The sequence below is a fragment of the Phyllobates terribilis genome, unplaced genomic scaffold, assembly GCF_046119375.1.
Source record: "Phyllobates terribilis strain yellow unplaced genomic scaffold, ASM4611937v1 Scaffold_4__5_contigs__length_816908805, whole genome shotgun sequence".
Taxonomy (NCBI): Eukaryota; Metazoa; Chordata; class Amphibia; order Anura; family Dendrobatidae; genus Phyllobates; species Phyllobates terribilis.
In genome coordinates, this window is record NW_027362764.1 from 625,220,108 (window position 1) to 625,236,094 (window position 15,987).

The 15,987-nt window shown below is 44.7% G+C and overlaps 1 protein-coding gene across 1 annotated transcript in view; it reads right to left on the reverse strand.

The window, feature by feature from the left end:
• NSMAF (neutral sphingomyelinase activation associated factor) overlaps positions 1 to 15,987 on the reverse strand; it is a 121,449-nt gene that overhangs the window by 29,818 nt on the left and 75,644 nt on the right. Inside the window, exons 17-21 of the mRNA XM_073679332.1 lie at positions 14,174 to 14,225; positions 13,972 to 14,092; positions 13,735 to 13,866; positions 5,086 to 5,128; positions 2,550 to 2,713 (exon numbers count right to left, since the gene is read on the reverse strand). Of these exons, the coding sequence (XP_073535433.1) occupies positions 2,550 to 2,713; positions 5,086 to 5,128; positions 13,735 to 13,866; positions 13,972 to 14,092; positions 14,174 to 14,225 (512 nt within the window). The remainder of the gene's footprint in view (positions 1 to 2,549; positions 2,714 to 5,085; positions 5,129 to 13,734; positions 13,867 to 13,971; positions 14,093 to 14,173; positions 14,226 to 15,987) is intronic.

The window sequence follows — 15,987 nt, forward strand, 5'->3', positions numbered from 1 at the left end:
GCTTGTCTTTTTGTGGGATGAGTTGTAGTTTTGAATGACACCATCCATTTTATCATGTGATGACTGGAAAGCGGGAAAAAAAAATTCCAAGTGCACTGAAATTACGAAAAAAAAGTGGAACTCCACAACTGTTGGGTTTCTTATTTCCCATGTTCATTATATGGTAAAACTGACCTGCTGTTATGATTCTCTAGTTCAGTACGAGTACACAGATACCAAACATGTATAGTTTTTTTTATTTTTTTTTTATTTAAAGTTGTGAAAAAAAAATTCAGAAATTTGTAAGAAAAAAAAAATAAACAACTTGCCATTTTCGCCATTTTCCAAGATTCATAACATTTTCATTTTTTGGGATATGGGGCTGGATGATAGTTCCCTTCTTTGCATGCAGAGCTGACATTTTTCACGGATATCATTTTTGGAGTAGATACGATGTTTTGATCGCCTCTTATTGCAATGTTGTGACAGCGGAAAAAAAAAGTAATTATGGCGTTTTTTTTTTTGTTAGGCAGTTTACAGATCGGATTAATTTACTTTATATTTTGATACATTGGACTTTTACGAACGCAGCGATAAGTGTATTTTTTGTTTTATTTTTAATGGGGCAAAAAAGGGGGTGATTTGAACTTGGGTTTTTTCTCCCACCATTTACTGTATTTGATGGTCCCCTTAGGGGACTTGAAGCTGCGATCTTCTAATTGCATGTGCTATATATAGCAGTGCATCATTATCTCCTATGAACGCCAACTCTGTGCTGGCTTTCACAAGAGGATCGTAATGACACGCGCCCATCGGCGCCCCGCGATCACGTCACAGACACGCCGATGGGAGCGTAGAACGACACACGCCCCCTGCCAGCGAGTGTTAAATGAAGATGTCAGAGATCCGCCTGCTGTTATGATTAAATCACCCATCATGTGCGGGGAAAGATGTGGGCTCGGCATGTGAGCCCGTATCAAAGTCAGGGGCACTACTTTTGACATACATGTACGTCAAAAGTCGCGAAGGGGTTAATAACCAGTTGTCTTCTACATTAAATAACCATTCTGGATCATCGTTCTCTATGTAATGCTGTTCCTTTATAATCCCTTCTAGAAATTTGGGAACCAGTTGACAACTGGGCAGTACCTGTTTAGGGGCGTGTTCCTAAACACCCAGACATTATCCAATCATTGCAGCCAGTATCACACTGTGTAAGGACACACCTTGCTCACAAGAGAAATGGTAACACCTAGTTGTTACTTCATACATTTTCAGGAGGAATAAAAAGAACATCACAAGGCAGAGTTGTAAGAAATTGTACAAAGGTGTCAGGAGAGCAGTCAGGTCCTCTTTAACCATTCCCAGCTCCATGACGTACTATTATATCATGGATCGTGTCCGGGTGTGTATGGAGAGGGCTCAGCAGCTAAGCCTACTTCCATACAGGGCAGGTGTCGGCTGTGTTACACAACCAGCACCTGCCTCTAACAGCAGCAATAGGAGATTGCTCCTATTGATGTTGTTTAACCACTTAATCCTGACAGGTTATAATGTCAGCTGGGTACTGATGGCCACCCCCTTCTTTATACAAAGATCCGAAATTGTTTTAAGCCACCAAAAACAAAATAAAAAACAAGATTGGTATTGCCATAATATTGATATCAAGAATGAAATTTCCAGATCACTTCTAATCACACTATGAACACACTAAACACAAAACCAAAGAATTGCAGCTTTTTTTTTTTTTTTAAATAAAAGCATTTCACCTCCCTTGGAATTTTTTCAATTTTTTTGTATATTATTATGTGGTGAACTGAATAGGCCACTCAAAATTACAACTCATCTTTCAAAAATAATAAGCCCTCATGTGGCTGAGTGGATGGAAAAATAAAGTTATGGCTCTTGAGAGAGGACAAAAAAATAAAAAAAATGAAAATTAGCTGCGTCATTAAAGAGGTTGTCCACTACTTTTTCATTGATGAACCCTCCCTGGGATAGGTCATCGATGTCTGATCGGCCGGGGTCCGGCACCCCCGCCGATCAGATGTTATCCGTGTCAGCGGCGGCCGGCCAGAAGTGCTCACTTGATGAGCTGGCCATCTCCTGGTAGAGGCTGAGGCTGGGTACTGCACATCCACCAGCTGATCGCCAGGGGTGCAGTTTTTAGGACCCCGGCCGATCAGACACTGATGACCTATCTTAAAGATAGGTCATCAATGAAAAAGTAGTGGACAACCTCTTTAAAGTTTAACTGTGGTTTCAATAGAACTTGCAGCAGAAAGTCTGTGTCTGCCTCTAGTTCTTCCCTCTCCATAGAATCTTGTAGGCACCAATGGGCATTTCCTATCTCAGCAATGGGAAAATCTGTCTTCACCGAATCCAGATAACTGAAGGATTTGAGAATGAATTATCAGTGCAGGAGGAAAAGCAGATTTCTCTGATACAGTAAGATATGTTATAACTTTTCTTATTTTGATGTGTACAGTTGATTTAATACATAAATAAATCTATGTTTGTGCTTTAAGGGGTAAATAACAACTACCAGTTACCTTGTGTCTGTACCATACCTGGTGACTCTACTGTAGATAGATTCTGGCTGGATGATCGTGAAAAACTTTTAGACTTTGAGAAAATCCTCTTTGGATGGGGTTTTGTAAACAGCTGTTTCGGCGTTTGACCAAATTCCAAAATTTGAGTGAGCATTGCAATTTTGTGATCAGGATCTTCAATACTAAAAATGAAATTAAAAACAAAAAAAACAAAAACACAGGTTCGCTAACATTAGGGTCCAAATAGATAAGTGCAACATATTGTATTGTTAGATTCTGTAAAACAGCAGGATGAATCTCCCCTAAAAATAACGGCTGTCTAAAAATAACAAACCCAAAATAGTTCCTGTTCACATCACATTTTACTGTTTTCCTTTTAAATTTTTTTTATTTTTTTTTTTAAACATTTTTAATGGATCTGTTAAAAAACAAAACCGATTCTGAACTTTTAACACGACAAATTGAAGACCGTCATTTTTCTTTCACTTTGAACAATAGGATCCTCATGGATATGTTTTTTTGGGCAACAAGATGTTTACATACCCATTTCTTTTTTTTTTACATGATAGAAAGAAAAAAAGATTCAACAGGATGGAAAGGAGAAAAAAAAAAGAGCCAATGAGAACATAATGTTAGAACAATTAGCTTTAAGTCATTTTATGCTTTAAAGAGCAAAGTTGTGCAGCTAAAAATGCTTACTAAGTATTACAGGTTTTCACAAAACGGCTGCTGACCTGTCCATTGTATCCTCCAATTGAAAAATAACTAACTCTTTAAGGACCTGCACATTTTTCATTTTTGTGCTTTTGGATTTTTATTCTTCACTTTCTTCCAAGAGCCATAACTTTTTTTTTATTTTTCTATCAACAATGCTGAGGCTAGTTTTCTACATGACGAGTGGTATTTTTGAATGACACCATTCATTTTACAATATAAATTACTCAAACACTATGAAAAATAAATTTCATGTGGGATGAGATGGTGAAAAAAAAAAAGAAATTCGGCTATTATTTTCTGGGTTTCGTTTTTATGGCTTTCATTGTGCAGTATGATCCTCCTAATCAGTACAATTATGGTGTATACTCTAGAGGTTATAAAAATCAAGAACCTTGTAAAGAAAATATTATTGTGTTAACGTGTTCTGAGACTCGTTCTGTGTAGAAGGGTGAGGGCTTGCTTTTTCCGATACTATTTTAGGGTATTTATGATAATCTGATCGCTTATGTTATTGTATTTTTTTTTAGGGAAGTGTGGTAATAAAAAAGCAGAAATTCGGAAATTTCCATTTGGTCTTTTCCTTTCAGTGTTTATTGTACGGTTTAAATCATTTAAATTTATATTTTGATAGATTTAGCTTTTATGGACTCGACAATACCAAATATTTATATATTTTATTTTTACACATTTGCATTTTTTTTTTTTTTTTTTTTTAAAGGTCACTTGAACCTGTGATCGTTTGATCACTTATACTATATACTCCAATACCACAGTATATAGTGTCATTGCTGTTCTCCTATGAAGCCAAGCTTCTAGATGAGCTTTACAGGAGGATTTAAATTGGAGCCATATGGGCATTCAGCAGGTCTCCAGCTGCCATGCTAATCCTTTGGCTCCCAGTGATCCTGTGGTGCACAGGGTTGGGATAGGGGGAAACAAACTGAAAAACAGGCCATTTAAATGCTGCCATCAGCGATTGACAGCAGTAACTAAATGGTTAACAGCAGCAATCGGAGCTAGCTCTGGCCTTTGCAGTTAAAGGCAGATGCTGGCCATGTACCATAGCCAGCATCTGCCACATATAAAGCAGGCTTAGCTCCTGAGCCTGCTCCATATACCAAACTGCAACTTGTGATGAAAATTTACACCACAGGTCATTAAGGCGTTGATAATGTGTTGTAGTATTCAACTGGAGGAGGCTGATGGACTGGTCACATGCTCCTCCACCAGCAGACTCTTTAAAGAACAGAAGAGCTATTCAGTCTGTAAGGAAGGCTGCAAATACAGGAGGATAAACGGTAATACTAAAATTATAAGTAAGTGCCACCAAATCATGTCCAACACATTTGATAAAATACTCAAAGTTAACAACCGCATTAAAACGAGAATTATGAGAATATATATATAAAAAAAATTACTGCACAAAGAAGTCACATTGACTGCATGATAAAAAAGGAAAGAAAACATAAGGGATGAGCACTTCATTCATAGATAGGAAATAACAGATGTAACAGATGGAAAAATGCTCTTCTGGTCCTATCCCAAGTTGACTTTAAGTACAAGATGTCATGTGTCACAAATCCAAAAGTGTATTATTCCCCATGTAATGGAGACCACATTCACCAACTGGCCAGAACTGTCAGAAAGAATAGCCAACAGTTCTCACTGATCTGGAACCATTTGTAGATTGAAATCCCAAAGCCAAAAGCCTTCCCTCAACAGTGGTCAGCAGTTACTGTAAGAACTGGGGCCCATATACCTTCCATTAGATGAGACAACAGGGTTCTAGTTCTTACAGTCACTCCGACAGCAATAGAAAAAAAAAATAGCACTGCACCTTTTTAAGTCAATTTCTCCTTCATATGTCACTGGATGGAACACTAAAAAAAGAAGAAAAAGTAAGCACAACTTTAATACAAGAAAGTAACAGCGGGATATTTCTAAGCACAGTTTTTCCCGATCCACCATCTGCACACCTTTAAAAAGTTCCTCTTTTCATCAAGTGTTTGGCAGGTCAGTCAGGACCTCTATCAGACCTAAGGAGACTTATGTGCCAATATAGTCTTCGACAAGCAATAACTGCTCACTGAAAAGTATCCACTGTATTGAGTCATTACTAGTGTTGATCGAGCACTAAAATGCTCGGGTGCTCGAAGCTCGGGCCGAGCTCGCAGTGATACTCGGGTGCTCGACCCGAGCAACGAGCCCAATGTTAGTCTATGGGAGACTCGAGCATTTTTGCGGTGGCACCCCCGGCAGTCTTTTAAAAGCCTAACAAGTGCCCAAAACGATAGTGACAGTGCTCAAATGACATGGGGACAGCATGGGGATCGCCCCAGGAAGCATTTCTGACCCCCAGGTCACTGCTGTCAACAACGTGGTCAGAGGTATTAAGCCACTTTTACAGGCTCACAATAAAACGTTCAAAAAAAGAAACTGAAACTTTTTTCCTGTGAAATATGTTAAAGAATTTCTTTTCCAGGGTAAAGACTTGTGTAGAAGGTAAAATAAATAACCAAAAACAAAAATACTCCTCCACACCTTGGGCTATGTTCACAAGTAGCATTTTTTTATGCGTTTTTGCACTTTTGTATTGCTTTCAACTGTGACAAATGCATTAACCGGGAAATGTCATTTTAACAATTTACAACCTTATCTGGCCATGTGCTGTGTGACACATGCATACAGTGCTGAAAAGACATGGGAACAGCATGGGGAAGACCCCTTGGAGCATCTCTGACACCCAGGTCACTGCCTAAAAGTGTGCCCATCATAAGTCATCCTTGCCGCATCAGAAGATGCAGACTTGCAACTATCCCCGTGCAAGTTCTAGTCCCAGGGCAGTGTTCAATTGTACCTCCCCCATTCCTTGCAATACAAGCGCAAGTATGCAGCCTGCCACCCACCCACCCCCAGGCTGCAATACTATACTGCTTGCTTGCACTTGAAATTGGGCCTTTTAGGCATGTGGAGGTGGAATCTGGCCTCCACGTCATGGCTGCGTTGGCGGCCTGGAATCCATACTCAGTCCCCAGCCGCCCGGGTGTCCATGCTCGGTCCCCAGCCGCCCCACGGCCAGGTGTCCATGCTCGGTCCCCAGCCGCCCCGCGGCCGGGTGTCCATGCTCGGTCCCCAGCCGCCCCTATTTCTCCTTGGAACATCCCCCCACACACTTTTCTTAGCCCGGCCTGCTTTAGGGCAGCATTGGACGAGCCCACCAGAGAACCAGACTCCTCCGGTGGGCCCTGGCTTCTCCATCAGGGGAGTTGAGAGTGCCAAGGTGAGGAGCATGATGATCATGACAGAAGTTAGCATCTGCTTTGTTTTCTTTTAATGCAAGTGTAAGTGTGCAGCCTGCCACCCACCCACCCCCAGGCTGCAAAACCATACTGCTTGCTTGCTTGCACTTTAAATTGGGCCTTTTAGGCATGTGGAGGCGGAATCTGGCCACCACGCCATGGCTGCGTCGGCGGCCTGGTATCCATACTCAGTCCCCAGCCGCCCGGATGTCCCCGCTTGCTCCCCAGCCTCCAGGGGGCGGCCGGGTGTCCATACTCGGTCCCCAGCCACCCCTATATGTCCCGGTAACCTTTCCCACACTTCTTAGCCTGGCCTGCTTTAGGGAAGCATTGGCCGAGCCCACCAGACAACCAGACTCCTCCGGTGGGCCCTGGCTTCTCCATCAGGGGAGTTGAGAGTGCCAAGGTGAGGAGCATGATGATCATGACAGAAGTTAGCATCTGCTTTGTTTTCTTTTAATGCAAGTGTAAGTGCGCAGCCTGCCACCCACCCACCCCCAGACTGTAATGCCATACTGCTAGCTTGCACTTGAAATGGGGCCTTTTAGTTTGGAGGAGGCCAAAGCTGGCCACTACCTCATGGTTGCTTCGGCAGCGAGGTATCCATACTCAGTCCCCAGCCGCCCCTATTTGTCCTGGTGTGCCTTATACATAAGATTAAGCGCGTATACCAAAACATTACCTGTGCCCTCCCCAGTGCATTTAGTGGGAAGGAGAGCCTATTCCGCTGTAGTGTGTGCATGCCAACCCCCTGTTCATGGTACATGCGAAGATGCCTCCCACCCTGCACCTGTCGTTGCAGACTTGCAACTATCCCCGTTCAAGTCCTTGTCCCAGGGCAGTGTTCAATTGTACCTCTCCCATTCCTTGCAATGCAAGCGCAAGTATGCAGCCTGCCACCCACCCACCCCCAGGCTGCAAAACCATACTGCTTGCTTGCACTTTAAATTGGGCCTTTTAGGCATGTGGAGGCGGAATCTGGCCACCACGCCATGGCTGCGTCGGCGGCCTGGTATCCATACTCAGTCCCCAGCCGCCCGGAGGCCGGATGTCCCCGCTTGCTCCCCAGCCTCCAGGGGGCGGCCGGGTGTCCATACTCGGTCCCCAGCCACCCCTATATGTCCCGGTAACCTTTCCCACACTTTTCTTAGCCTGGCCTGCTTTAGGGCAGCATTGGCCGAGCCCACCAGACAACCAGACTCCTCCGGTGGGCCCTGGCTTCTCCATCAGGGGAGTTGAGAGTGCCAAGGTGAGGAGCATGATGAGGATGATAGAAGTTAGCATCTGCTTTGTTTTGTTGGAATGCAAGCGCATGTATGTAGTAGCGGCTAGGCCTGAGGTGGTCAGCGTTTTGGCGCATATCCTACCTCCTCCGAGGATTGCTGGATGTTTTCCTGCTACTATCCAAGTTCTATGACTCTCGTTAAAACAAAGCTTCAGGTGATAAATGATGGATGAGGTGGTGGCAAAGGAGAAAGAGCAGGAGGAACAGGGACCATTCACATCAATATCAGGCCAGTCAACCAGATATGTCTTGTAGGATATGTTTCTGTAACAAAAGGAGCGGTTCGGCTACACAGTTATAGGGCATACAGTGAGTGCAATGCCTACCAAAAATTTCGAGGCACTCCAATGCCCCTTGGAAATGACATGGAGGTCAGAGGGCGTTAACTAAACCTTTTTTTCCATTTATAGCAACTGGGTCTCCTGTGCACTGTTGGCCTAAGCAGTGAATGGAAGGCTTTCCAAAAATTATGAGGAACTGCAATGCCCCTTACAAGAGCCATGCAGTACAGCATATTACAAACATAAGTCCCATTATTGGGGAGTGGGTCTCCCATAGTATTTGTTTATGCCTTCCAAGCAAAAGCTTCCAAAAATTAGGACGGAGCAACTTGCAATGCCCCTTACAAGAACCATGCAGTACAGCATATTACAAACATAAGTCCCAGTATTGCGGAGTGGGTCTCCCATAGGATTTGCTTATGCCTTCCAAGCTAAAGCTTCCAAAAATTAGGACGGAGTAGCTTGCAATGCTGGCACCCTGGTGGTATAGTGGTGGTGGAGGCTGAGGATAAGGAGAAGAACATAAAACAGCCGAAATGAGGAAGCGTATACCCATGTGTGGGTGTGAAGCGGTGCATGTGAATACACCTCCCGAAATAACACAGTGGATTTGACTTTATGTTACTCTGCTGTCATTTGGTGGTGATGAGAAGTCTGGCCCAATCCAGCCCTTGTTCATTTTGATAAGGGTCAGCTTGTCAGCATTGTCAGTTGACAGGCGAGTGCGCTTATCAGTTATAATTCCCCCAGCGGCACTAAAAACACGCTCAGATAACATGCTAGCGGCAGGGCAGGCCAGGACCTCCAAGGCGTACAGAGCGAGTTCATTCCAAGTGTCCAGCTTGGATACCCAATAATTAAAAGGCACAGAGAAATCACGGAGGACGCTGGTACGGTCGGCAAGGTACTCCCTCACCATCTTTTGAAACTTTCCACTCCTTGTGAGATTACCCCGCGCCTCAGGGCCTGTAAGCTGGGCGGATGTCAGAAAACTGTCCCAGAACGTTGACAGTGTTCCCCTGCCTCTGCTGGATTGGAGTTGCATCTCTCTTGCCTGTACGCCTTGGTTGGGCAACGAACTGTGACCTCTGCCGCTAGCTTGTTCAGATGGGAATTTTTTTAAGAGTTCTGCAGCAAGGGCCTTCTGGTACTGCCCCATTTTTGTAGACCTCTCCACCTCAGGAATAAGAGGGTGAAAGTTCTCCTTGTAGCGGGGGTCTACAAGTGTCACCAACCAGTAATGACTGTCACCCAACATTTTGACAAAGCGAGGGTCACGGTTAAGGCAGCGTAACAAAGTCAGCCATGCGTGCCAGACTGGTAACGGGCAAGATTTCCGTGTCCTCACCAAGATGACGACTGACCATGCTCTCCTCCTCCTCCTCCCCCCTGTCCTCAGGCCACCCACGCTGAACCGACGGTATGACACTTGTACAGGTACTACCGTCTACAGCGCATGATAGCAGCTCCTGTTCTTCCTCCTCCTCCTCTCCCTCATTGTCCCCCAATGCACGATGGGATGAGATGAGGCTGGGCTGTGTGTAATCGCCCACTACGGCTTCTTGATCCATCTCATCATACTCTGGCTGCAATGCCTCCTCTTTAATTCTCTGCAGAGAGCGTTGCAAAAGACAGACAAGTGGTGGGATGCTGACACTAATGATGGTGTCATCGCCACTCACCATCTTGGTGGCCTCCTCAAAGTTTGTCAGGATGGTACATATGTCAGACATCCAGGTCCACTCCTGAGGTCTTATGTGTGGAGTCGGACCTGAATATCGACGGCCTTGTTGCAGCTGGTACTCCACAACTGCTCTCTTCTGCTCACAAATCCTTTGCAACATGTGGAGGGTAGAGATCCAACGTGTGGGGACATGACACACCAGTCGGTGTGCCGGAAGCTGCAAACGCTGCTGCAACACAGCAAGGGCGGCGGAAGCTGTAGCCGACTTGCTTAAATGAGCTGACAGGCGGCGTACTTTCACGAGCAGATCTGGCAACTCGGGGTACGATTTAAGAAACCGCTGAACCACGAGGTTAAGCACATGAGCCAGGCATGGTACGTTTGTGATCTCACCTCGCCTCAGAGCCGCCACCAGGTTACGGCCATTGTCACACACGACCATGCCGGGATGTAGGTTCAGCGGTCTCAGCCACAGATCTGCCTGCTCTTTCACAGCTGTCCACAACTCACAAGCAGTGTGAGGTTTATCACCTAAGCTTATGAGTTTCAGCACAGCCTGTTGCCGCTTGGCGGAGGCAGTACTGCAGTGCTTCCAGCTTGTAACTGATGTGGTGATATCCGAGATGGAGGAGGAGGCGGAGGAGCTATACACTGTGGGGGCAACTATGACGGACATAGGGCCCGCTATCCTCGGTGTGGGGAGGACGTGTTCCGTCCCAAGGTCCGACTGGGTCCCGGCTTCCACTATGTTTACCCAGTGTGCCGTCAGAGAGATGTACCGTCCCTGGCCACAATCACTTGTCCACGTGTCCGTTGTCCGGTGGACTCTCCCAGTAACTGCATTGTTGAGGGCACGGCAGATGCTTTGGGACACGTGCTTGTGTAGTGCGGGGATGGCACTAAGGGGCAAAATAGTGTCGGCTGGGGACCGAGTACCGAGGGACGGCCACCGCCATAAGATTGCGGAAGGATTCCGTCTCCACCAGCCTAAAAGGCAGCATTTCCAACGCAAGCAGTCGTGAAATGTGCGAATTTAGGACTGTGGCCTGTGGGGCTTTAGCTGCGAATTTCCGCTTTCGTTCAAAGGTCTGGGATATGGACAATTGAACGCTGCGGTGGGACGTGGACGTTGATGCTGTTTCTTGAGAAACTGCCATAACAAGTGAAGACTGAGAGGAGGGGGCATCTTTACATGCAGTATGGACAGGGGATTGCCTTGCACACACAACAGGGGGTTCTATAGCACGCACAACAGTGGAAGAAGCAGTGGTGGAACATATGGCCTTTTTGGGGTTATCAGCAGAGTCTTTAAAAAAATTCCAGACTCTGGAAGACCTACCACTTGTACTGGCAACGTCCCTCGTGTTGTTGTTACGGGGAACGGTTGCCCGCCTTCTGTCTGCGGCCACCACACTGCTTCTTCCTGCCTGTTGGGGTACTCTGCCTCCCTCCCCCTGTGTGCTGCTGGCCTCACTCTGCATGTCCTCCTTCCACATTGGGTCAGTTACTAGATCATCCACCACCTCCTCCTCTTCCACTTGCGCACCACGATCCTGCTCCTCACTTCCTGGCAATTGTGTCTCGTCATCGTCCACCTCTTGCGACAGATTGCCAACGTCGACTTCCTGTGGCTGTGGCTGTTCAAATATTTGGGCATCGCAACATGGGATCTCCTCTTCCACCACTTCAAGCGTATCAGGCGAGGGGCCCAAATATGGAAATGGACCAGTGAACAGCTCTTCAGAGTGTCCAAGTGTGGGATCACTTGCTGTCTGACGACACTCGGCATGGTGGGAGAAAGGAGCATCAGGGTGAGGAGGAGTATGCGGTCGAGACTCACGGCTACTAAGAGTTGACTGTGTGGAAGACAGACCGGAGGTGGTGGTGCCCAGGTAACTGGAAGTATTATCTGCTATCCAATTAATAACCTGTTCACACTGATCAGTTCTCAATACTGGTGTTGTTCTGTGCTTCCCTAGTAATTCGGTCAAGAAGTGGGAGCGAGAAGATGTGGCACATTTTCACCTTGGCCACGGCCCCGTCCTCTGCACAAACCATCACCAGAACGTCCACTTCCACGTCCCTTGCCACGCACCTTGCCCATTGTAAAGGAAGTAAAATAGCTTGCACTATCAATGGAAAAAGGGTAATAAAGAGTAGATTAGAACCGTGGAAGAGGAAAACCACAGTTCTATTTCTCTGGCCTACACCCGACTCTTTTAAACAATCTGAACAATCAGGGAGAAACTATTACTGTTTTTCTTTACGTAAAATATACCAAAACCTGAATAATAGAGATTTTTTACCGTGGGATGGCAAAACCACAGTTATTGTTTTCTGGGGTATACCACACTTTTTTAAATAGATATAATTGCGGCTGAACAGTGAGCGACACACTCAAACTGTGTTTTTTTTAGATACCAAATGGCCCAAAAGTGGATAGTACAGAGGTTTGAACCGTGGAAGTGCAAAACAACAGTTCTGTTTCTCTAGCCTACACCTGACTATTTTCAACAGATATATTTGTGTCTGAAAAATCAGAGACACGCTTTTTTTTTTTTTTTGGGGGGGGGCACCAAAAGGTTAATAAGACAGGTATTTGTACAGTGTGAAGGAGGAAGAAAAAAAAAGAGGATTTAGATGAAAAAAAAAAAAAGGATTTTTCCTGTCCCCTGAGACCAGGAGCTAAGTCCAGCAATTTCAGCAACAGGAGCAGCACACAGGACTGTAATGCAGCGTTTGCTGGTATAACCACTGCGTCTCCTATACAGCCTGCCTGCCTGATATCTGGGATGGATATTAGTCCTGAGAAGGACTGTTTGTTTGATCTGGCAGCCTTTACAGACCCTACACTAACTATTTCGCAGTTTATATCTCTCCCTAAATCAGCAGCGCTGTCCCTACACTGTCTGATCCGGAGCGACTGTGTCCAAGATGGCGGCGCCCGGTTTTAAATACTCGAGGTGACGCTGTGCGGCCAGTCAATCACTGTAATGCCCACAAACAACATGGCTGCGGCATTACAGTGACTGGCTGGCAATCCCTGCATGTTCATTGGCTCTGTAAAGAGCGCCAAACATGCAGGACAGAGACCCGAGCTCCCGCCAGAGTAACCCGGAAATGCTCTGTGCTCGCCGAACATCCCGAGTAGCGTGATGCTCAGGCGAGTACCGAGCAGTGTCGAGCATGTTCGCTCAACACTAGTCATTACCAGTAAATGAAGGTCACAGCACTGTGACTTCAATTATCCCTTTAATTTGGACATTAAAAATAGACTGGGCTTTTACAGATGTGGTGATACCAATCTTTTTTTATTTTATTTCTAATAGTGATTATTGGGGTGACTTGAATTTTTTTTCCTCTTTACTTTTTTAGTATGAACACTTACTGAGCTCGGCTGTCAGTGTAACCTCTGCAGAGGGCAGCAGACGAGCCGCCTGTCACTGCCTAAAGCACTGAAGATCAATATGCAGAGCGCAGTAGCCGATGACAAAGGCAACTCGTCTGCTTCGCTCAGCAAGTGTTCAACGTCCAGAATAAACAAAATAATCCACTCAGTGGGGAAGCTCGGAAAGCACGCCACTACATGGTGTTTTACGTAGATATGTCCAAGACAGGTTCCAGTATGTTATATTATAATATAATACACACACCAAATGTAAAATGAACACATTAAAAAGTGAAAAAAATATACATACTTTGCAAAAGCTATGGAACGCTACAGCGTTCTTAGTCCTCTGTACCAAAGTATGTATATTTTTTCACTTTTTTTATGCCCAATCTGTTCTCACCGCTGGAAGAAGTCACTGCGCGGCAGGGAGTGTGCACAGTGCATGTCTGATGCAGCCGCAGCATAGGAGATGGGTCACAGACTGACCGGATTGTGCTATGGCTTATGTCTGCTGTAAAAGCGATCGATCGTCTTTAACAGGCTTACCATTATGTGCAGCTACAGCCTCACTTCCTCTCTGCTTACAGCCAAATATCAAGTCAATCCATTCATGTAGATGGTCGGACACATACTGGCTTTCTAAAGCCTCTCTATTCTTCCGCAGAAAGTCATCTACATCTATTAAAAAAAAAAAAATGTACTTAGATTCTAATGCACATGATACACTTTTCACAGAAGCCGTACTGATCTGTACTCTTGTATGACAATATTTGGTTCTCATACCTGATGCCCACGGAGGAATATCTACATCATCAACTAATTTCCCCCCTTGTCTTTTTCCAAGGTCCAGGTTCAAACTGTTCAGCAAGAATGTGCCATCACTTCCATAAAACTCTGGAATTAACTAAAATAAAACTGAAATTAACAGAAAAAGAAAAACAAAAAAACAAAAAATAAGTCCTGACCATATGTAAGCCTCAATTACCTCTTTGAAGTCAGTTACTCCTTCTAAGCAGTTCCTCCAGGTTTCTGCAATACTGGAAAAGTGAAAGGGTCATTATTTTAGTTATTTTTTGCATGGCCATGGAGCTTACGTTGCTTAATTTTACACTGCAGTGCTGGCTTTTTACCTTAAAGGAGTTGTCGACTACTCCAAGAACCACTTCTTAAATACTATATTCCCCCTTGTAAAATAAAAATACCCTACATACTCACATCCTGTACCAGTAGCCCAATATTTTATCTTACAAGGGGGGACAAAGTATTTAAGAAAGGGGTGCCCGAGCAGTGGACAGAATTTTTAAAGGGAAGCAATCATCAGAAAATGACCTATTGTTTAAATCAGGTTTTAATCGCTAAAATGTTTTTGTTACATATCACAATCTCAATTAAGAATAAAAAATAAAAATCCTGCAATCTTCACACTGACCACTGGGGTTTTTTTTTCTTAGACTCTAGGGCTGTGTGCACAAGTCGCGTTTTTGCAGCGCGGATGTCACAAAACCTGAAGGGATTCCGGATGCCAGTGAATGAGAATTCTGAAGTGCCATGCACACTTTGCAAATTTGTGTCTTGCAGATTTAAATCTGCAGAATGTCAATTTTTCAGCGTTTTTATGCAGTGTTTTTTCACCCATCCACTTCAGTGAAGGTAGTCAAAATAGGATTGTGGATTTGCTGCATATTTGCATGCATTTTTAGACAACAGTGAATGCGACAGATTGACATAATAAAATTGCACCCTGCCGAGCTTATTGGACAGCTTTTTATGATTAAATAAATGAAAAAAAAACAATGAGGTGCCCCCCCTCCCCCCTCCATTTTTTGTAACCAGCAAAGTTAAAGCAGACAGTGGTGGGCTTGTATTACCAGGCTGGAAAGGTCCATGACTATTGGGTCCTTCCCAGCCTAAATATGCCAGCCTGCAGCCACCCCAGAAGTAGTGCCAATTCTGGCACTTTGCCTTAGCAACTGAGATAGTGGTGTTTGGAGTTGATGTCAGCTGACATCAAGCCCTGGTGCTAGTAATGCAGAGGTGTCTATCATACACCCTCATTACTAGCTCAAACACACAAATACTTTATTTCAATAAACACTCCCTCACATTATCATTCATTCACCAATTTATTAAAAAAAAAGTTCCCACGCAGGTCCGCTGTGGTCCACCGAATCGGACGTAGTCCAGAGCACAAAGTTACCGGGAACATCTTAAGAGCAATGACGTTGCTGACGTTACTGGTGTCACTGCTTTTCAGACGTTCCTGGTCACTCAGCGCTCGGGACTAATGTTAGATTCAGTGAACCTGCGTGGGAACTTTTATTAAAAAAAATACATATATTGGTAAATGAAGGACAGTGTGGGGGAGTGTTTATTTCCAGAAAGTATATTTGTGTGTGTTTTTCTTACTGGGCTAGTAATGGTTATGTCTGATAGACCCCTCTCCATTACTAACACAAAAGACAAAGGCTTGATGCCAGCTGTGTTTTTGGACACAGCTGACATCAACCCCAAGCACCTTTACTCAGTTTGCCACTGCACCAGGGCAATACGCCAGAATTGGTGCATCTAATGTGATGTGTCAATTCTGGCGTGGCTGCGCGTTGGTATTTTTAGGCTGGGAAGGTCCCAATACACAGGGACCTTCCCAGACTGATAATATTAGATCACAGCTGTCTGCTTTACCTTTGTTGGTTACAAAAAATGGGGGGGAACCCATGTTATTGCTTTCATTTGATCATAAAAAGCGGTCCAATAAGGTCCACAGGGTGCAATTTTATTATAGGTCAGGGGGTTGTGCAA